Below are 22,832 nucleotides of genomic sequence, written 5' to 3' on the forward strand. Positions count from 1 at the left end.
TCTAAATCACTATTGATTAGAGAAATGCAATTTGAAACAACTCTGAAGTACCACCTCACACCTATCAAATCAGCTAATACGACAGAAAGAAAAATGATAAATGTTGAAGATGTGGGAAAATTTAACACTAATGCATTGTTGGTGGAGTTGTGAACTGATCCAACCATTCTGGAGGGCAATTTGGAACTATGCCCAAAGGACAACCAAACTGTTCATATCCTCTGTTCCAGCAATACCACTACTAGATCTATATCCCAAAGAGATCATAAAAAAGGGGAAAAGACCCACATGTACAAAAATATTTATAGCAGCTCTTTTTGTCATGGCAAAGAATTAGAAATTGAAAGGATGCTCATAAATTGGGGAATGGCTGAACAAATTGTCGTATATTCTGAATATAATGTAATACTGTTGTGCTATAAGAAATGAACACGCAGATTTCAGAAAAACCTGTAAAGACTTACATGAATTGATGCCATGTGGAGTGAGCAGAACCATGAAAACACTGTATACGTAGTAACTTCAAAATTCTGTGATGATCAACTGTAATAGATTTAGCTCTTCTCAGCAATGCAATGATCCAAGACAATTCCAAAAGACTCATGATAGAAAATGCTATCCATATCCAGAGAAAGAACTATAGAGTCTGAATGCAGATTGAAGCAGATGATTTTCTTTTTTTATTTTATGTTAATCTTTCACAAGGTTATTCCCATTCATTCTAATTCTTCTATACAACTTGACTAATGTGAAAATAAGTTTAATAGGAATGTATATGTAGAGACTATACTGGATTTCATGCTGTCTTGGGGAGGGGGGGGGAAATTTAAAACTTATGGAAGTGAATGTTGAGAACTAAAAATAAACAAACTCATTAAAAAAATTTCAATGCAGGGAAAAAAGAAAACTAAAAAAAGTTCAAAGAAAGACTTAAAAATTTTTACTCATTTTGAAAAATATATATTTGCCATTTATTTTTAAAAATTCAATTGTATTTAGATTGATACATCTAGCAGTCAATATAAATAACACAGAACAAAATACTCATATTAAGAAGTAGCTGCCCAACACACAATTTAATTCAGGGCTAGGAAAAAAAAAAGTTGATATGTTACCAAAAAAAAAAACCAAAACCTCAGCTTTGAAAAATCCTGAACATAGAAACCAGTCAATAACAGTATCATTAGTTTCTTAATTCAAGAATAGGCTTGCTTTTAAAATTAATTTAATTAAAAAATACATCATCTATCAATGTAACAAGTTTTAAAAAATTAATGGTATTCAGACTGTTCTTTTGAATTCGGAAGTGTTTCATTTTATGACATATCAAGCTCTATCTAAATCAAAGTTTTCTCTGTACTTCAAAAAGTTTATTTACAAATCAGTCCATTTCTGCATAAAGGATATAATATATAGTAGAAATAGTATATGCAAAAATAACTAAAATAAGACCAAGCAAGATCAAATAATTTTAACAACTATGCTTTTTCTTACTTTTGTAAGAATCATTACTGTGAACTCTAACACGTTTCTGCACAGAGGAAGCTATCTTCATGTTATCCTTCTTTGCAAGAGTCTTTTCAGTAGCTCCGGGTTTCCAAAGTAACAGTTGTGCATCCTCTCCACCAGTTAGCAAAGAATCATCCTGTACACTCCAACAGAAGGAACGAACCATGGCAGAATGCCCTCCCTCAAGGCTTCTCATGTATGTCAATCCTGAAGAGCCACAGTTTATCAAGTGAATAGTTCCTGTATTTGTACCTCCAACAACCAACAGTTGGTCTGTTTTTTCATGGTATAAGCCACCAACCAAATAATCCAGATTTCCATTTTCCACATTAATTACTTCTCTGACATCCTGGATATTCAAACATGTAACAGGCTGATCGGTATCCAAATTAGCAAGATCCCACCAACAGAATCCTTCATCATGTGTCATACAGTAAATCTGTTTGTTTTCCTTCCCAGACCAACCAACATAACTTACTGATGAACCAGAGTTACAAGTTGCAATCAGGGCATCTTCTTCATTGTCAATGCTTATGTCAAAAACATTCACAAGTCCATCCGTTGATCCTGAAACTATCATATTAGGGTTGTCAGGATGAAAACATACCTGGGTTATATCATCACTGTGTGTCTCTGAATAAACACCTAATGGGTCTTTTACAGGGTGTGTATTTTGAGAACTAATTCTTGCATCCCAGAATACCATCAAAGTATCATCACCAACTTTTTCAGTGCCAGCACAAATTATATGATCATTACAATTAATATCAAAACTGATGAAAACATTAGAAGGATAACCTTTGAATACCTGCACTGGTGTTTTGCCGGATAAGCGCATATCCCAACATTTTACAGTGCCATCTGTGCATGCTGAGAATACATGGGAATAGGAATGTGCAAATTTAACTCCTTTAAGGAGTCCAGGCTGTCCATTAAACTCCCTTAGCAAACTTAATGTCTCTTTATTATATAGTCTAACCGATCCATTGGAACACGAAACAGCAACTATGCATCCATTTTCTTCCTGCACATTTTTTGAAGTGTCTATGTCAAGGAGGTAAGTGGGCTCTTTAGTCACTGCAGAACGTCTAGCGATGGACAAATTTGCAAAATGTTCTTCAATCTTCTCCATACCTATAGTAGCATTCAAAGGCAGTTAAAATCTGTAACAAGAACCAAAATGTAAGTTAAACTCAGAACTCCTCCAAAAATTACAATCAAAACAAAGGAAGCTGGGTTTCATTTTACATATACGCAAAAAAATAAAAAAAAACTATTCCTGTAATAAATTACACTAAATCTAAAATCAACTGCCATTCCACCATGGTGAATGTAATCATAAATATTTTAACTAAACCAATAAGAGAAGAGATTCCCCAATGGTTTGTGAAGTAAGCAGAGGTAAAAAACTTCACATTGGCTACATCCTATGTATATTTTGTCCATATTTATTACCTCTTCTGTGTCCTTCCATAGCGTTCCAGCAGAGGTAGGTAAGTAGAATAAAATCATTTCAGTTTGGTGCACTCCTCTTATCCTTCCCCTTTCAACAAGAAACATTAAATTCTAGCTCAATTCTGGCCCTTACTTACTTGGTTCCCATTCCATTTTGACTGTACTCAATGGTGTGGCCATGACCCCCACGGATCCAACCTGCCTTATACAACTTTTCAGAAGATAATGAAGGGGAAGGGGAGGCTCAGAATTAAAGTGGATTGAGCAGAAGACCTGGAGTCAGGAAGGCATGATTTTAAAATCTAGCCTCAGAAATCAAGAGAAAGGCATTCATTTTCACCTAATAATTCTGGTTTAAAGAGGAAGTGTGGAATAGCGAGATAGTCGGCCAGCCTTGATAGTCCTGACACATACTGGGTATGGCATCTCTGGTCAATCTCTTAACTTGCCAGTGTCTCAGCCAACTCTTTAAGACTATAAACTGTATAGTAGGTACCACTGATATACACATGCAAATACATTTAATTTGTTTTAAACTGGTTAATACTTTGTTTCAGTTACTACTGCCTCTCTCAATAAGAAATAATCAGCAGTGACAGTCCACATGTAGGTAGAGTATCTTACCTTCAGCTAACAATTATTATCTTATCAGCAAAAATTATATTTTAATATATAAAGATTATATATGAACCCATGAACTTTGGTTATGTACATTTTTAAAAGTATATTAACAAAGTAGGAACAAAATTTCCTGTGTCCCACTTCTGACCTTCTCCCACAGTCAATCCTCAACATTCACATGTTGAACTTCCACAACTTCAAGCATTCCCATGATTTTATTAGTAAGCTCATTTTCACTGTTGTGTTGGCAATTGCACACATTCATAGCTATGCGCAGTACAGAAAAAAATGAGCGGCACAATGACCACAAGTTGGTGGAGCAGCTGGTGTCCTACTAGGCGTTTCACTGGTCTTGTTCACCTCCCGTGTACTTTTTACATATTTTCATTGTTTGCCTTTAAAAGGTTAAGTTTTGTGCTGTAATCATATCCCCAAAATATAGTGCAAGTCCTTTGGGTTCTAAGGTGACACTGAGAACTTGCTGGTCTTGGCATCTTCTGACAGCAGTTACTAAAGTCCCAGCAACCTCTCCCGTGGTTTTCAGAGGACAACAAAGACAGAGAGGTTTACAGCAGTAGAGTATACCATTACAACACCCTCACACCACCATCTAACACAGTGGAAGGTAAGATTCAGGTTTAAAAATGTTTTAGTTTTAAGAATTTTATTTGCTATACAATACTTGGTACAGTAGATTTCAGGAGTTATGAAAAGTTAATATTGTCTGAAGTCAATTTTTTTTTTATTTAGATGTTAGCACAAAAATTCAATTCTAGGAAATTACTAGTGAGAAAAAATGTTTTGCACTTTACCAATTTTATTTTGCGTACTGTTATTTCATGGTTACTTTGTTAGGAAAAGTGCCCATCATCAGGAGGTTTTGTCATAAAGAATTGTATCCAGAAAAGTGTATTTTCAGCAATCTCCAGTGAAAGATTACAGTTTGGTGGGTTGGTTTTTTATTTTTTTGGTGGTCACAGGAACCTAACATTCAATGTGTCAACATCTGCATGTTTTACTTTCACACCTTTTTCTAGGAATGTTACCCCCACGCAAATTGAGGATTGACTGTAACTACAAATTGGACTGCAACTGCACTGTGGAATGCCTCCCTCTCCCATTTTTTTTTACTCAGTTCAAAATGTACCAAGTCAGGAAAATATAATTTTAGAACTGGAAAGAGGCTCTGAGACGATCTAGTCCAGGGGTGGGGAACCTGCGGCCTCGAGACCACATGCGGCCTTCTAGGTCCTCAAGGTGGCCTTTTGACTGAATCTAAATTTCACAGAATAAATAAATCCCATTAATAAAGGGAAGTAAAGGGGCAGGTAGGCGGTGCAGTAAGTAGAGCAGTCACGGGGGGCTGTTCAAATCTGGCCTCAGACACTTGACACATTTTCTAGCTGTGTGACCTTGGGCAAGTCACTTAACCCCAATTGTCTTGCCTTTCCCCTCCAAAATAGATAGATAAACAGATAGATAGATGGATAGATAGAAGGAAGTAAAGTTTGGATTCAGTCAAAGGGCTTCCCTTGAGGACTTAGAGGGCCACAGGTTCCCCACCAGAGGGACAATGGTTACACAGACAGGAAAAGACAGATTCAGGACTAGATCCTGAAATAAGAGACTATCAGACAAGCAACAATGGCTACCAAAAAAATGTGTTGAAGAGACCACAAAGGGGAGTGATGTTACAAAGGTAATGAATTGGGTGGAAGAAAGTGAGGATTTGAAGATGACAACTTGGTTGGGAGCCTGGGTGACTAGGGAGGATGGCGGTACCTTTGATAGTGGGACAGACATTAGGAAGAAGGGAGTGTTTGGGGGGAATAGGTAAGAAGTTCAGTTTTGGACATGTTGAGTTTAAGATGTCTAAAGAACATCCAGTTCAAGACATTCAATAGGCAGAGCTAAGAACCTCAAGACCAGGAGAGACTAGGGCTAGAACAGGAGCAGGGAACCTGAGGCCTTAAGGCTACATGTGGCTTTGTAGGTCATTAAGTGCAGCCTTTTGACTGAATCCAAATTTTGAAGAACAAATCCTTTTAGTTTTTTATTAATACATTTTTGTTCATATTTTATTACTTTTAAAATGAACATATTCAAAATACCAAAGACTAAAATAAGTTCCAACTAAATAGTCTTTCCAGATTGACCAGCACAATTGGAATATTAGCAAGCCATAAGAGCTAACTTGACAACTACTATGCTAATCATTTATTTAGTTCTAACTCCCCCTGCCTGACTGGTGCCACTACCTCACAAGGCTGGCTGGCAAGAGTTTATAGGGATCAAGCACACCAGTTTATCAGCTTTTGACAATAATGTACTGTGTTTCTGTTTGAAGTGAAATTTGTGAGTTACACAGCTTGACAGTATTTCTTAATTCTGTTTGTTTAACATCATGTCAAAGAAAACCAAGAAGATGCTGAAGGAAGAAAACAGATTTATTTTTTAATGAGGATTGGGAATTGCAATATTATCCTGTTTCTGTTAAAAATAAGATGATCTGCTTGCTTTGTGATACTGCAATATCAACATTTAAGAAATTCAGTGCTCATCAGCATTATAACACTATAAGGACCACAAATATTTTAAATTAGAGGGAGAGGCATGAAAGGTTGTATTGCAGAAATTAAAAGATGAAAAGCAAAAGCAAAGATAATTCTTTCAAGCAGCAATAAGACCTGGAGATAATGCCACTGAAGCAACTTATAAAGTAGCTTATATATTTGGGAAAAAAGGGAAGTCATTCAGTGATGTAGACATTGTGGAAGAATGCACTGTCAAAGTTGTAGGATGTAGTTGTAGAACCCTGATAACGTTTCAAAGTACGAACAACTGCCTCTTTCAAGAAGAACCATAACTGATCAGCAGCATGAATCAACCTTCAATTTAGCAGAACAACTTCATGCAATACTTCAAAAGGAAAATATCTATCATTCAACAGCTTTGGATGAATCAACTGATACTACTGACTCAGCACAGGTTTTGTACTTGATTTGGGTCATAACAGGAAATTTTCTTTGCTATGAAGAGTTACTTACTTTGGGTATTCTTGCAAACAGAACACAGGGAATGGACATCTTCAACAACTTTTGAGATAAATTTCGTGAGTTAGAGTGAATTTGGTAAATTTAGTGAGTGTATGTACAGATGACATGACAGGAAAATGTAAAGGGTTTACTGCACAGTTAAAAAAAGTATTAATAGATCCAGATGTTCTCATTTCTTTTCCTTGCATCTTGCATCAGCAAAATCTCTATGCTAAAGCTACTTCTTAAGTGACACTTTGCAGCAAGTTATATGTATTATTAACTATATTCATGCAAATGCAACACATTGTCAGTTTTGTGACATGCTAAAATTGAACGATGGGGTATTCAGTATGGATTTGCCCTATCATTCTAAAGTGTAGTGGCTATCGCAGGGGCAGGTGTTAACCAAAATTTTATCTCTATGAGAATGGACAATTAAGTTTTATGAAGAACAGAATCAGCAATGTGAATTATTGAAAGAAGATTTCTATAGAAATGCTCCCTTTCTCTGTGACATATCAAATCAAAATAACTTGAATTTTTTTTTGCAAGGTAAAACTAAGTCTAAATATGATATGTGGCAAAAAAAAAAAAAATCCAAGCATTTTAAAAAGCTATCTTTTTTCAAAACACTTCTCGAAAAGGAAATTTCGGATGAACATTTTCCCCAGTTAGCAAAAGTCATTGATGAGCAGGGTGATATATGCTAATCATTTGAAAAATACAGAGTTGTTACAGACCTATTAATTGGAGAATACAATGAAAGGTTCACTGAATTTGAGAATCATGACGTCACATTCAAAACAGCATTTCAGCTTCACCTAGTTGATAACACCAAAGGCACCTAGAGAACTACAAATGGAATTGATTGAGCCCTCAATAGATGACATTTTAGTCATGGTTTGGTGCTAAGAAAGATCCAACTGAAATATGGAAAAATGCAGTAGAATAGCCACGCCTTCGGCAACATGCCCCCAAAAACGCTTTCTTGCTTTTCAACCACTTATTGCTGTAACTCTACATTCTCCTACCTAATCCAAACCCAAGACACGCTCTTAAGGTCACAAATGACTGATACCCGTCTATCTGGAGGATCCACTGAAACTACAGACCTCCATGCTGCGACCAAATATTCAAATATTTTCCAACAAAAAGCAGACACAACAAAGTCATTAAAAGATTAGTTAACTTTAAAATTAACAAATAGTTTTCATTTTTTGAAATTATAAGTACACAGTAAATTTTTACAAAATAATGTATGTTTTAAAGTATATCTAATTAAACTTTCTTGAATGCAACCTTACTTGATTATTGCTAAATATTAATGCAGCCTTCTGACATGAAAAGGCTCCCCATCCCTGGGACACAGCTAGGTGACACAATGGGGCTTACTTACCTGTGTGATCCTGGGTAAGTCACTTTATCTCTATCTGTTCTAATTTCCTCATCCATGAAATGGAGAAAAATAATAGCAGCCACCACCCCGGGCTGTCGTTGAGGTCAGGAGAGATGTCATGTTTTGCAAACTTAAAGTGCTTATATAAATGCTGGCTATTACTGTTCTTATTACTACTTCATCTGGTGCTGTCATCATGAACTTCCACAGGCCCAGTTATCCTCCCTATGTAGATGATTCCCAAATGCACATATCAAACTCAGTCTCTTCTGAGCTCCAATCCCAAAACTTCAAGTGCCTCTTGTATATCTTCAGCGGAATCAAGGCGTCTCAGACACAACACTTACATACACAATGGGCCACCTTTCCCCTCAATCTTCTCTTCCAAACTTCTCTCTCACTATCAAGGGCAACACCATCCCCCTAGTCACCCACAATCACAGCCTCGACGTCATCCCTGACTCCTCGCTCTCACCCACATCGTCAAATCCTGTCATTTCTACCTTCACATCTCTCAGACATAATATTTGCCTCATTACTTACACAGCTACAACTCTAGTTCAGAGTCTAATCATCTCTTGCACAGACTGCTGTTGTAGTGGTAGTTGCTGAGTCGTTTTCAGTCATGTCCCATTCTTTGTGACCCCATTTGGGGTTTTCTTGGCAGAGAGGTGAGAGTGGTTTGCCATTTCCTTCTCCAGCTCCCTTTACAGATGAGGAAACTTAGAGAAGATTTAATTAGACCAAAAGTGACTAACTATATAACTGAGACTTGCTACTTTCTGAATCTTATTTTATTGAAGGAGAAAATGGGCAAAGGAAAAGAGGGGAGGGCTTGGAGAGGTAGAAAAAGAACATACCTTTCTCCAATTACAGTTCTGGCATTTAGCAGTCCTACTTCATATTCTCAAACTTTTATTAACAGAATATATGCCTTGCTTTCAGTCATTTTTGTTGTGTCTGACTCTCTTTGACCTCATTTGAGATTTTCTTGGCAAAGATACTGGAGTGTTTTGCCATTTCCTTTTCCAGCTCATTTTACAGATGAGAAAACTGGGGCAAATAGGGTTAAGTGACTTGCTTGGAGGCGCACTGCTAGTAAGTGTCTAAGGCCAGATTTGAATTTAGTAAGATGAGTCTGACTCCAGGCCTGGCGCCATCTAGCTGCCCAACAGAATATACACTTTTCTTTAATTCTCTACCATCTCTGTGATCAAGTCACATCTTCAAAAGTAAGTACTGCCTTTTGAGGTTATCTTAGGCATACTCCATTTGTCTTAAAGAACAGAACACTGGATAAATTATTTAGTTCAGGTCATTAAGTGAGTATGGTACTGCATTAAGAAAGTTATGATAAAAAATTTATTTTGCACAGACCATGAATACTAGAAAGACCAGGAACATCAATTGATGCAAAAAAAATTATAATTTTACTTTGAAATAAAAATTTCATCCTGTTATCTCTATTTTCTTTGCTTTATGCATTTAAAAATGCATTGTGTCAACTGAACTAGCTTCGTTCTTCAAAGTACTATTAAATTCCAGTCCTTTTTAGAAGTATTGAGAAATATAACTAACATTTGCTGACATTGGCTAAGGCTAGAGAGAAAGCTGTCAACAAACATTTATGAGCTTTTTACACGCCAAGCACTTTACCAAGTGCAGGGCATACAAAGGCAAAAAACCAGTTCCTGCTCTCAAGGAATTCAGTCTAATGGAGGAGACTACACAAAAGCAACTATGTACAAATAAGATACATATGACATACTGGTAATAATCAACAAAAGAAAGGCACTATCATTAAGGGGCATCAAAAAAGGCTTCTGAAGTTGCAACTTGAAGGAAATCTGGGAAGCATGGTGGTGGAGATGAGGAGTGCATTGCCAATTACTGTATTTCACTGCGTAGCTGTCGCAGATTTTACGTCAAATTTATTCAAAAAGAGTGGGGTGCGACCATTATGTGAAGCTTTTAAAAATTTTTGTGCTGGTATTACTTAAAAATCATTTATTACTAAACTGTCTCACTGGCAGATGAACCATACAGTTTAGCTAGTGCCGGAAGATGTAATTCTTACCATATCACGTGACTTACTTATGGCAGCTTCGCCTGCTCACCCACTCCCCTTGGGCTCTGCACTGGGTTGAGTGCCAAAACCACTAGTACTGCAGCACCCTAAACAAACCATGCAAGTCGGCTTTCAGAAAAGGGAAGGGCCTTCAGAGAAGGGCCAGTGTTACTAGACTGTAGAGTTGTGGAGGAGAGGAAAGTGTAAAAAGGCTGGACAAAGAGGAAGGGGCAAGATCATGAAAGGCCTTTAAAGTCAAACAAAGAATTTTATATATTATCCCAGAAAAGCTACTGGAGTTTAGTGAACGGGAGGTGACTCAAGAGGACAGCTGAGTGGAGAATAGTAATAGTCAGCACTTATATTTACATATATTATACCACTTGATCCTCACAACAACCCTAGGAGATAAATGCTATTTACTCCATTTTACAGATGAAGAAATGGAGGCAGGCTTCTGCTAATGAGCTAGTGAGTGTCTGAAGTTGGATTTAAACTCTGGTCTTCGTGAATATGGTTTCAGCATTCTATCCATTGTGCCTCCTAGCTGCCTTGTGGATGCACTGGATTGGGGAGCAACTCAAGTCAGGAAGACCAACCAAAAGGCTAATGCAATAGTCCAAATGCGAGGTGATGATGGCCTGGGTGGTGGCAATGTCAGGAGAAATGGGCATACACCAGAGATGTTATGGAAAGCAACAAGTCTTGGCAACTATATGAATATGGATAGGGGGAGAGAGAGAGTAACTGAGGATAAAACCTAGTTTACAAGCCTAAATGATTGGAAGGATGGCAGTACCTCAGGGAGTTAGGTAAACTGGGAAGAGGAGAGGGCATAGGAGGAAAAAGATGATGAGTTCAGCTTTGGACATGCTGAGTTTCAAGATGTCTAACGAATTCTACCTTTGAAGTATCCTTTGAATCTGTCCTTTCCTTCTCTTTCATCATCATAACTAAAATTTATTTAGCACTTCAAAATGTGCTTATTTAAGCCTCGCAACAGTTTATGAAGCAGATATTACCACTATCATCCCTATTTTACAGAGGCAAAGAGAGACAGTTACTTGAAACTATGAACTGTCAAAGATTTTTCTCTTTTATGCCATGTGACTTTTCAGACGTATATTAACTCAGGCCTCTAGTAATTTCTCTCACTCTAAATTCCTAGAGAATGTACTGTTTTTATCATTTATCATCTATCACCATAAACATGATGTGCCTTTTGTATTCTTGTTTTCATGTGTTAAAAGTCTATTCTCCTCAAACAGACTATAAGCTTCCTGAGGGCAAGGACCATGTCTTATACTTCTGCATATTCCACTGCATCCAGCACAGCACTCTATCCATAACAGGTGCTTAATAAATATCTTGATTTAATGAAAGAAACTAGGGGCAGTTAAACAGTCTTGAGAAAGTCAAAGCAAGCAATTCTTGGTAATCCATTACAGAGGAGACCAATGATATGTAATCTGGGTGCTACTTGCTGTACAATTTGGAGGAAAGGATGACAAGGAGTTTAATTTCTTCTACTAGCCTTCACGGTTAATCAAATACCAATTTGTTTAAGTAAACCTGAGAACTTTGGGGATTGTCAGGTGGTAAAATATATTTACTACCTAGTGTTCCTTCTTTCAAAAAAGTTTGCTGGATTTTATGGTATACACCTTATCTTAATCTTGGCACATTTGTGGTAGAAGACATGCAAGGTTTATTGAGCAGAAGGGTTGTTCCACATGCATACAACAGATGAACAAAGATAGACATAAATTTTCAAGATACGCATGTCCAGAAGGACAACAATCCTCACAATTTTAGAACCCACACCTGTTCTTTAGGATTAGTAAATCAACCAGTCAGAAGTTCCCATCCCATATTAAAATTTTAACTTCCCTTCCATATTTCACCATAAGAAATGAAGAAACAGATGGTTTCAGAAAAATCTGGAAAGCCTTATATGAAATGATGCTGAATGAAGTGAGCAGAACCAGTAAGACAATGTATAAAATAACACCAAAGAAAAATAACTTTGATAGACTTAAAAACTCTAATCGATGTAACGACCAACTATGTTTCCAAAGGACCAGTAATGAAGCATTCTATCCACCTCTTCACATTGAAGTGATGGATTCAAGGAGGAAAATGAGACATATACTTTTGAACATGGCCAATGTGGAAATTTATTTTGCTGAACCATATATATTTGTTAGATAGGTTCTGTTTGTGTTTTTCTTTTTTTTTTCAATAGCAGAATGGTGGGTGATAGTGTAAGGCAGGGCTGTCCAAAATGCAGCCCACCTGCAAGCATAGAAATTTACATAAATGCTTTAGTAAACGAAGCTGAGCTACAGCAGAGCTCTCACTAAAATGGCAAATCAAATATATTGTCTATTGTTTCAATAAAGACCTAAGGTTGGACAGCCCTGGTGTAAGGGTAGCAGAACCAGATTAAAAAGAAAGAAAAGATGCTCACTGGAGCATTTTTTAAATACACAGAAGAAAACAGAAGGCCAAAAAGAATCTTAAAGTTAAATGATAAATTATTAAAAATTTTAAAAATTAAAGGTGTATGAAAGAGTTTTACTTTTCACATAAAATCCTCTTTTCCTGTTCTATTATACATATGGAAATGCTTATTTTATGTTCAGTGCAAAAAATCAAAAATGAATAGTTTGTATTTATTATATACATAAAAGGAAAAGCAGGTTCATGCACAATTCCCTTTCTCTGTTCTACTTTGCGTATGAAAATGGTTATTTTGTTTGGTGTTTGTTACATTTAGAGTTTAAAAAAAAAAGACTTTTCTTCTAGAGGTCAGACTGGACAACTGGAGCTAAGAGGTTAAAAAATTAGATGAGTTGGAATCTCAGGTCAAAGAAGCTCTAAACCCCTGGTCCTACTGACACACAAGCCACTGGTGAATCTCATCTCTACTAGACTGAATTCCCCAAAGGCAGATATTACAAGTTACCTGACCATTTTGCTTCTCTATGCCAGAGCTGTCCAACAGGGAGACAAGGTATCTTGCAAAGTAGGGACCTTACAGTGCTCCACATGACAAGTAAAATTTAAGGATATATATGTCTGCTGGGAATGCACGGAACATAAAGTCCAGAGTGCTGGTCAGGAAGGATAGCTGGGAAATCAAGATATTATACAACAAAAGTTAAAAAACAGGGATATAACAGTTCAAAAGTCACAGAGGAGGGCATGAGGACCAGATGAAGACATAGATAGCAAATATTACAAGAGTTCAGAAGAAAGATTATGAGCTAGAACATCTTTATAAGAAGAACTGCAATCTGAACCTTGGAGGATGGACAGGATTCATATAGGCAAAGGCGCAAAGAAGGGAATTTTAGGAAGAACACTGAGCAGACTCCAGATTGAATGACTGCTATAGTCCCTCATGATTTTCTTATGGAAGAGCATGGTGCAATGGAAAGATTGCTGGATATGGGGTCAAAGAACTAGGGTTCAAATTCTGATTCTGGTACTGGACAACCCTTTGTAATGTTAAGGTAAAGGGAAGATCTTTCCCATCCATTAATAGGCCTATGGGACCTGCTTTGAGCCCAAGTCACATGGAAGCCTGAATCACATGAGCCTGTGCTGGGAGGGGCTTGCTGAATGGGGGGAGCAGGAAGTGAGTGGGTGAGACAGAGCAGTCAGGGCTGGGAGAGAGTGTACACTAGCATCCCCCTGCATTGGGAATGTGTATAGACTTCTTTATTACTTAGATGGATTTGGCTTTCTGGTATTTGAGTAAATGTTTTGGTTTTGTCTTCAATGAAGAGAGTCTGTTATATCTTGCAATTCAAACCTGGGAATACGCCGGCATAGTCACAGCAGCCGCACTGGCCATATGTACCCCTGTGTCCTTGGGCAAATCACATTAATTTCTCTGAGCCCAAGTTTCCTTCTCTGCAAAATAAGAAAGTTGAACTAGATGACTTCAGAAGTCATTTCCAGCTCTAAATTTATGATTCTGTGATGCTACAAGGAAGAAATGTGAGCTAGGTAACAGTAGCTAGGCAGATCTGTGGCAAAGCAGAGAATGTAACAGCTGATGTCAATTGGAAGAAGCCGTCAACATTTACGGCCATGCCCAGCATCCACTTCCACTTCCATTAAATTTCTTATTCCATCAAGTTGTTTTAATTACTAATTTGCTTTCTTAATTTGTTTTACTTACCTTCCCAACTACTTTCTCTTCAGATCCTTAATCCTTAATCTTGTTCTTTTTCTCCTTCAGCTTTTTCTCACAGAAGTCAGGCCTGGTTTTTTTTCCTGTAATGGAGGGAAAGTGGAAGATCAAGGGAGGAGACTGCTGCCTAAGCTGGGCAGGATGGTGATTAGTGACAAAAGACAGAAAGCAAAATGCCTTAATTCTTATTTTGCATGTTTTTTCTGCTAAAGAGAATGAGAAGAATGGCTGACAGGGAATCAATGCCCAAGATAGTTAGGCACACAGACAACCTGGCTGTCCTTCACAAGTCCAAATCACTTGATCAGAAGTTCATCACTCTTGAGAACTGGAAGGACTGACAGATACCATTGCTGAGCCACCATAAGCAGTGTCCAAAAGCTAATGGAGAATACAGGAGTTAAGGCCAAAGAACGGCAAATTTTGTCCTGATTTTTCAAAAAGTCAAAGAGAACAGTCTACCAACTATGTGACCGTTAGCCTAACTTAAGTTCCTGGTAAAATTCTAAAATGAATCATTGAAGAATGCAAGGTACTAGAAAAGTAAGTGCTAATTATAAAGAGCTAGCACAGTTTCACCAAGAACAGGTCATGCCAAACTAATCTTATTTCCGTTTTTAACAGCTACTAAACCAGCAGAGCAGGAAAAGGGTATGGATATATTTTACAGAGGTTTTAGTCCAGCATTAGATCAAGTATCTCATACAATTCTTCTGGAAAAAATATAGAGATGCATACTAGTTAAGTCAAAGATAACATATCTATCACATTTGCAGAAAACACAAAGCTGGGAAGAATAGCTACCACACAGAACGACAACATCAGGATTCAGAAGGAATGTTGAAAGGTTAGAGCCTTGTGTTAATTTTAAGATGAGATCAAAGAGCAGAGAGTTAAAGTCATATGCTTCAGTTCAAAAAGTCAGTATCACAAGTAGAGGAAGAGGGAGGCCCTAACAACAGCAGTTTGTCTGAAAAAGATCCAGGGGTCCAAGTGGTCTGCAGGCATGAGTCAGCAGTATACTGGGGCAGCCAAAAATAGCTAATATAATCTGGAGCTGCACTAAAAAAGGCAAAAGCGGGCAGCAGGAAAGCAGGGACTCGCTTAGGCTCTCCCCCAAATCCCTCTGACCACCTGCAAAAAATGGCTCTGAACAAATTCTAGCACTATAGAACCCACAAAATAACAGAGGAAAGCAGGTCTCCAGCCCAAGACGGCCTGGATGGTCGCTGAGAAGGGTCTATTGCACCATGCTGGGAGCAAAGCACACCCCAGCATGGGCCGCACCAGGACAGACCAGGTGCTGAGGAGATGGGGCAAAGCAAGCCTTAGGGCCCTGAATCATTGAGCTGTGGCAGCTACCAGACTTCTCAACCCACAAACACCAAAGACAACTTAGCAGGTCAGTCCAAAAACAGCTAGATCTGGGTGAGAGAAGTGCATGGCTGGTCCCATCCCCGGGGGGTGGTGAAGGAGGTGCAGCTCTGAGGCAGCTGAAGCAGCGGAATGCTCCTGTGGCTACTTCCAGAGCTCCAGCTGTAGTTGCTTCTGGTCCCAGGTCCACCCAGTGGGAGGAGTCAAGCGGCGGATCTTCCAAGGAGCACTTTGCTGGCACAGAGGCAGGGTTCTCTTGCTTTGCCCTGCTTGGATCTGGGTCGTGGTCCTGGTTGGCAGTTCTTGGGGGAGGAGAAGCACTGGTTTGGCAGAGCTTGCTGTGTGGAAGTAGCTCTGAAAACAGCAACACAATGTCCCTGAAGCTTGGGACAAAGTACTCATCATTCTGAAGGCAGTCATACCCTGACAAAAACCTCAAAGGTCAAGTAGTTGGCTGGGAACATGAACAAAAAAGGACTCAAGACTATTGAGCCTTTTTTTGGTGACAAAGAAGATCAAAACAAAAAAGTCAAAGAGCCCACATCAAAAGCCTCCAAGAAAAATATGAACTGCTCTCAGGCCATGGAAGAGCTCAAAAAGGATCTGGAAAGGCAAGTAAGAAAAGTAAAAGAAAAATTGGGAAGAGAAATGAGAGTGATGCAAGAAAATCATGAAAAACAAGTCAATGACTTGCTAAAAGGGACCCAAAAAATTACTGAAGAAAATAATGCCTTAAAAAATAGACTAGCAAGACGGCAGCTGGAAAGCAGGGACTTGCATGAGCTCCCCCCACCCAGGTCCCTCCAAAAACCTATAAAAAATGGTTCTGAACAACTTTTAGAACTGCAGAACCCACAAAATAATAGAGGGAGGCAGGGCTCCAGCCCAGGACAGCCTGGATGGTCGCTGGGTGAGGTCTATCGCGAACGGAGCTGGGAGCAGAGGGGAGCGCAGCTCAGTGTGGGCAGCGGCAGGGCCAACCAGACCAGGAGCCAAGCGGAACAAGCCCTACCGCCCTGAATCAGTGAGCTGTGGCAGTTACCAGACTTCTCAACCCACAAACACCAAAGACAACAAAGAAGGTTAGTGGGAAAAGCTGCGAGTGGAAGGAGTTCGCAGTTCAGCCACTGCCCCAGGGGCGGCAGAGGTGGTGCAGCTACAGAACTACAGCTGCAGTTGCCCCTGCCCCAGGCCCACCTGGTGGGAGGAATTAAGTGGTGAATCGGAGCAGGAGTGCAGAGCCTGCTTAAGATTTTCGTCAGGTCCAGGTTGGCGGTTCTTGGGGAAAGAGGGGTGCTGGTGTGGCAGAGCTGGCTGTATACAAATAGCTCTGAAAACAACAGTGCATCCCCTCAAACTTGGAACAAAGTACTCTCTACTCTTCAAGCAGTCATACCCTGACGAAAAACTCAAGGGTCAAGTAAGCTGGCTGGGAACATGGCTAGGCAGCGAAAACACACTCATATTCAGTCTCAGACTTTGGAATCTTTCTTTGGTGACAAAGAAGAACAAAACATATAGCCAGAAGAAGTCAACAAAGTCAAAGAGCCTACCTCAAAAGCCTCCAAGAAAAACATGAACTGGTCTCAGGCCATGGAAGAGCTCAAAAAGGAGTTGGAAAAGCAAGTTAGAGAAGGACAGGAAAAACTGTGAAGAGAAATGAGAATGATGCAAGAAAACCATGAAAAACAAGTCAATGACATGCTAAAAAAAGAATCAAAAAAATACTGAAAAATATACTGAAGAAAACAATAACTTAAAAAATAGACTAATTCAAATGGCAAAAGAGCTCCAAAAAGCCAATGAGGAGAAGAATGCCTTGAAAGGCAGAATTAGACAAATGGAAAAGGAGATCCAAAAGACCACTTAAGAAAACACTACCTTAAAAATTAGATTGGAGTAAGTGGAAGCTAGTGACTTTATGAGAAATCAAAATATTATAAAACAGAACCAAAGGAATGAAAAAGTGGAAGACAAAGTGAAATATCTCATTGGAAAAACCACTGATCTTGAAAATAGATCCAGGAGAGAGAATTTAAAAATTATTGAACTACCTGAAAGCCATGATCAAAAAGGAGCCTAGATATCATCTTTCAAGAAATTATCAAGAACTACCCTGATATTCTAGAGCCAGAGGGTAAAATAGAAATTGAAAGAATCCACAGATCACCTCCTCAAAAAGATCCCAAAAAGAAAACTCCTAGGAATATTGCCACCAAATTCCAGAGCTCCCAGATCAAGGAGAAAATATTGCAAGCAGCCAGAAAGAAACAATTTGACTATTGTGGAAACCCAATCAGAATAACCCAAGATCTAGCAGCTTCTACCTTAAAGAATCAAAGGGCATGGAATACGATATTCTGGAGGTCAATGGAGCTAGGATTAAAACCAAGAATCACCTACTCAGCAAAACTGAGTATCATGCTCCAAGGCAAAATATGGACTTTCAATAAAATAGAGGACTTTCAAGCTTTCTCAGTGAAAAGACCAGAGCTAAACAGAAAATTTGACTTGCAAACACAAGAATCAAGAGAAGCATGAAAACGTAAACAAGAAAGAGAAATCCCAAGGGACCTACTAAAGTTGAACTGTGTTGTTTACATTCCTCCTTGGAAAGATGATGTGTATGATTCATGAGACCTCACTATTAGGGTAGCTGAAGGGAATATGCATATATATATATATATATATACACACACACACACACACACACACACATGTATATATATATATGTGTGTGTATATATATGGGTATGTATATATATGTGTGTGTATGCATATATATGTATACGTATTATATGTATATATATATTATATATATATATAGACAGAGGGCACAGGGTGACTTGAATATGAAGGGATGATATCTAAAAAAAATAAAATCAAATTAAGGGATGAGAGAGGAATATATTGAGAGAGGGAGAAAGTGAGAGATAGAATGGGGTTAATTATCTCTCATAAAAGTGACAAGAAAAAGCAGTTCATTGGAAGGGAAGAGGGGTCAGGTGAGGGGGAATGAGTGAATCTTGCTCTCATCAGATTTGACCTGAGGAGGGAATACCATGCACACCCAATTGGGTATCTTACCCCACAGGAAAGAAGGAGGAAGAAGATAAAAAAGGGGGGATGATAGAAGGGAGGGCAGATAGGGGGAGGAGGTAATCAAAAGCAAACCCTTTCGAAAAGGGACAGGGTCAAGGGAGAAAATTCAATAAAGGGGGATAAGTTAGGAAGGCACAATATATAGTTAGTCTTTCACAACATGAGTGTTGTGGAATGGTTTTACATAATGATACACATGTGGCCTATGCTGAATTGCTTGCCTTCTTAGGGAGGGTGGGTGGGGAAGGAAGAAGGGAGAGAATTTGGAACTCAAAGTTTTAAAAACAGATGTTCAAAAACAAACAAAAAAAAAGTTTTTGAGTGCAATTAGGAAATAAGATAAACAGGCCAATGGGGTATAGAAATTTATCTTGCCCTACAAGAAAAGAAGAGAAAAGGGGATTTGAGGGGAGTGGGGTGACAGAAGGGAGGGCTGACTGGGGAACAGGGCAACCGGAATATACATGATCTTGGAGTGGGCAGGAGGGTAGAAATAGGGAGAAAATTTCTAATTCAAACTCTTGTGAACATCAATGCTGAAAACTAAATATATTAAATAAATTTTAAAAAAAGTCAAAAAAAAAAAAAGACTAACCCAAATGGCAAAAGAGCTCCAAAAAGCCAATGAGGAGAAGAATGCCTTAAAAGGCAGAATTAGACAAATGGAAAAGGAGGTCCCAAAGACCAATGAAGAAAATACCACCTTAAAAATCAGACTGAAGCAAGTGGAAGCTAGTGACTTTATGAGAAATCAAGATATTATAAAACAAAACCAAAAGAATGAAAAAAATGGAAGACAATGTGAAATATCTCATTGGAAAAACAACTCACCTGGAGAACAGATACAGGAGAGATAACTTAAAAATTATTGGACTACCTGAAAGCCATGATCAAAAAAAGAGCCTAAACATCATCTTTTAAGGAATTATCAAGGAAAACTGCCCTGATATTCTAGAACCAGAGGGTAAAATAGAAATTGAAAGAATCCACTAATCACCTCTTGAAAAAGATCCCAAGAAGAAAACTCCTAGGAACATTATAGCCAAATTCCAGAGTTCCCAGGTCAAGGAGAAAATATTGCAAGCAGCCAGAAGCAATTTGAGTACTGTGGAAACACAATCAGGATAACACAACATCTAGCAGCTTCTACATTAAGGGACTGAAGGGCTTAGAATATGATATTCTGGAGGTCAAAGGAGCTAGGATTAAAACCAAGGATCACCTACCCAGCAAAACTGAGTATAACACTCCAGGACAAAATGTGGATTTTCAATAAAATGGAGGACTTTTAAGCTTTCTTGAAAAAGGAAAGACCAGAGCTAAAGTGAAAATTTGACTTTCAAATACAAGAATCAAGAGAAGCATGAAAAGGTAAACAGGAAAGAGAAATCATAAGGGACTCACTAAAGTTGAACTGTTTTGGTTACATTCCTACATGGAAAGCTGATATTTGTAACTCATGAAACCTTTCTAAGTATAAGGGTAGTTGAAGGGAATACATATATGTAGACAAAGGGCACAGGGTGAGTTGAATATGAAGAGATGATATCTGAAAATAAATAAATAAGTACCATTAAGGGGTGAGAGAGATATATTGGGTGAAGGAGAAAGGGAAAGATAGAATGGGGGAAATTATCTCAAATAAAAATGGCAAGAAAAAGCAGTTCTATTGGAAGAGAAGAGGGGGCAGGTGAAAAGGAATGAATGAATCTTACTCTCATCAGACTTGACTTAAGGAGGAAATAACATACACACTCAATTGAGGATCTTACCCCACAGGAAAGTAGGGGGGAAGGAGATAAGAGAGAGGGGATGATAGAAGGGAATGCAGAAGGGGGAAGGAGGTAATCAAAAGCAAACACTTTTGAAAAGGGCCAGGGTCAAAGGGATAAAATTGAATAAAGGGGGGACAGGATAGGATGGAGGGAAATATAGTTAGTCTTTCACAACATGACTGGTATGGAAGTGTTTTGCATAATGATACATTTGTGGCCAATGTTGAATTGCTTGCCTTCTCAAGGAGGGTGGGTGGGGAGGGAAGAAGGGAGAAAATTTGAAACTCAAAGTTCTAAAAACAAATGCTCAAAAAAAATTTTTTTAAAAGTTGTTTTTTTACACGCAGCTGGGAAATAAGATATACAAGCAATGGGCTATAGAAATCTATCTTACCGTACAAGAAAGTAAGGGGAAATGGGATGGGGGTGGGGGGAGTGGTGTGACAGAAGGGAGGACAGATTGGGGAAAAGGGCAATCAGAATATGTGCCATCTTGAGATGCAGGGAGGTTAGAAATGGGGAGAAAATTTGTAACTCAATCTTGTGAGAATTAATGATGAAAACTAAAAAAAAGAAATTAAAGAAATAAAGAAAAATAGGAAAAATAAAAGGCAAAAACTCCTAGAAATCTGGTGATCTTCCCTTTGAACTCTTTCCTAGTCAGACTATAGATGGATCATTTCATTTAGGTCTGGGCACCACAATTTAAGAACACCACCAGTAAGATGGAAAGCACTGAGAAGAAGGCAACCAGGAATCCATGTCAGGTGAGGATCAGTTAAAGGAACTGCATATATTTGGCCTGGAGAATGAGGGGCCAGAGGATGGGGAGGAGGCAGGAAACCACAGCTATGTTCAGAAAGAAGAGATATTAACATTGTGTGACCCCAGATGCCAGAAGCAGGAGCTAGATTAGAAAGCCCTTAAAAAGAAGAGGCACATGCACATGTACACACACAGGCCTCAACAAGCACAGCACAGTGCTCTGAGGGACAAATGGACCCTTTGGGTACCTCAAATGACAACTGAAGTTCACAGCCTCCAGTCATTAAGAATAAATTATAGCAGGAGAACCTGAGTTGAAATGCGACCTCAGACACTCGACACACTTACTAGCTGTGTGACCTCGGGCAAGTCACTTAAACCAAGTGCCCTGCCTTCCCCCCTCAAAAAAAAGAAAGAATATATTGTTACGTCCAACATGCTCAGATTTTTAAACTATTCATTTCAAAATATTAAAAAAGAAGTTTCGGCACGTAAAAGTATCTGAGACGCCTCATCCACTGAAAACGTGGCAAAGCCGAGGCGAAGACACTAGGCCTCTATCTGCCTCAGTTTCTTTATCTGTAAAATGGAGGTAATAACGGCACCAATCCCGCAGCGTTAAGATAAAATGCGATTTGTAAAGCGCTTTGCAAACTTTAAAGCGCTCGGCAAACCATTACAGGCAGATGGGAAGCTTCCCCGAATTAAAAACAAAACCCCACCAAAACATTTCAGCTCCGCGGTAATAACCACCCGTTATGAAGCACCTCCTTGTAGTTCCCAGGAAGTCCGCTGGGTGTCACTAGAAGCCTCTCCAAGAGCCCCAAGCACAGGGAGCATGCTAAACTCACCGAGCATTCGCTCCAGGGGCGAAGTGCAGCAAAGTCGTGGTCTTACCCCACGGCACTCGAAGCACCTCCTTTCTATGACCCCAACGTCCTCACGGATGAGGACTTTCCTTCCCGCAGGGCGCCGGGGATGGCGAGGAAGCCCCTTTTCCCTCGCGCACCGGCCGCCGTCTTACTTCTCTGGGTCCCAGAGATCAGTGGCCGCTCCCAGATGCCTCTGCGGTTCCGCAATCCAGCCTTCCCGCTCGCCCTCGCAGCCTACTCAAACCACCCCGGAGAGAAGCGGAACAACGCAGGAAACCAAAGCGCCCAACTAACAACCACGAGGACAGCAGCTGCCGCGCGGACGTCCGAGGAAAGCCAAAACCCCGCCCCCTTTCGTAATTACCTCTGTCGCCGCTAAGGTTCCGCTTCTCCCATTGGGTAGACCAAGAAAGGAAGACCAAAAGGGATTGGCCAAGGACAGATAGGGGGCGGAGGAAGAGAGAGGCGTGTGAACGCGGAAGAGGCTGGTGGCTGGACTAAGGCTGCCTAGGGCTTGGGGGAAGCGGCCGGCTGCGTAGCTACGACCGTCCCTCCTCCCCACGTCCATTACGTCATCTGAAACATCCACCACTTTATAGCTTTAAAGAAAGCGTCATGACTGCGCGTGCAAGGATCTGCAATCTTGTGGATGC

The 22,832-nt window shown here is 39.3% G+C and overlaps 1 protein-coding gene across 3 annotated transcripts; it reads right to left on the reverse strand.

The window, feature by feature from the left end:
* Positions 1 to 972: 972 nt before the first annotated feature.
* Positions 973 to 22,418, reverse strand: WDR89 (WD repeat domain 89). Of its 3 annotated transcripts, XM_036734280.1 has the most exons (3): positions 22,159 to 22,418; positions 14,280 to 14,374; positions 973 to 2,672 (listed from the first exon to the last, which is right to left on the reverse strand). In XM_036734280.1, the coding sequence occupies exon 3, from the start codon at positions 2,639 to 2,641 to the stop codon at positions 1,472 to 1,474; it is 1,170 nt and encodes a 389-aa protein (XP_036590175.1). In that variant the 5' UTR covers positions 2,642 to 2,672; positions 14,280 to 14,374; positions 22,159 to 22,418; the 3' UTR covers positions 973 to 1,471. The 3 variants fall into 3 exon arrangements, with proteins under 3 accessions (XP_036590175.1, XP_036590176.1, XP_036590177.1); XM_036734281.1 differs by lacking the exon at positions 14,280 to 14,374; XM_036734282.1 differs by lacking the exons at positions 14,280 to 14,374; positions 22,159 to 22,418 and adding an exon at positions 8,563 to 8,642.
* Between the last annotated feature and the right edge of the window lie 414 nt (positions 22,419 to 22,832).

Source organism: Trichosurus vulpecula, chromosome 8 (genome assembly GCF_011100635.1).
Source record: "Trichosurus vulpecula isolate mTriVul1 chromosome 8, mTriVul1.pri, whole genome shotgun sequence".
Classification (NCBI taxonomy): Eukaryota; Metazoa; Chordata; class Mammalia; order Diprotodontia; family Phalangeridae; genus Trichosurus; species Trichosurus vulpecula.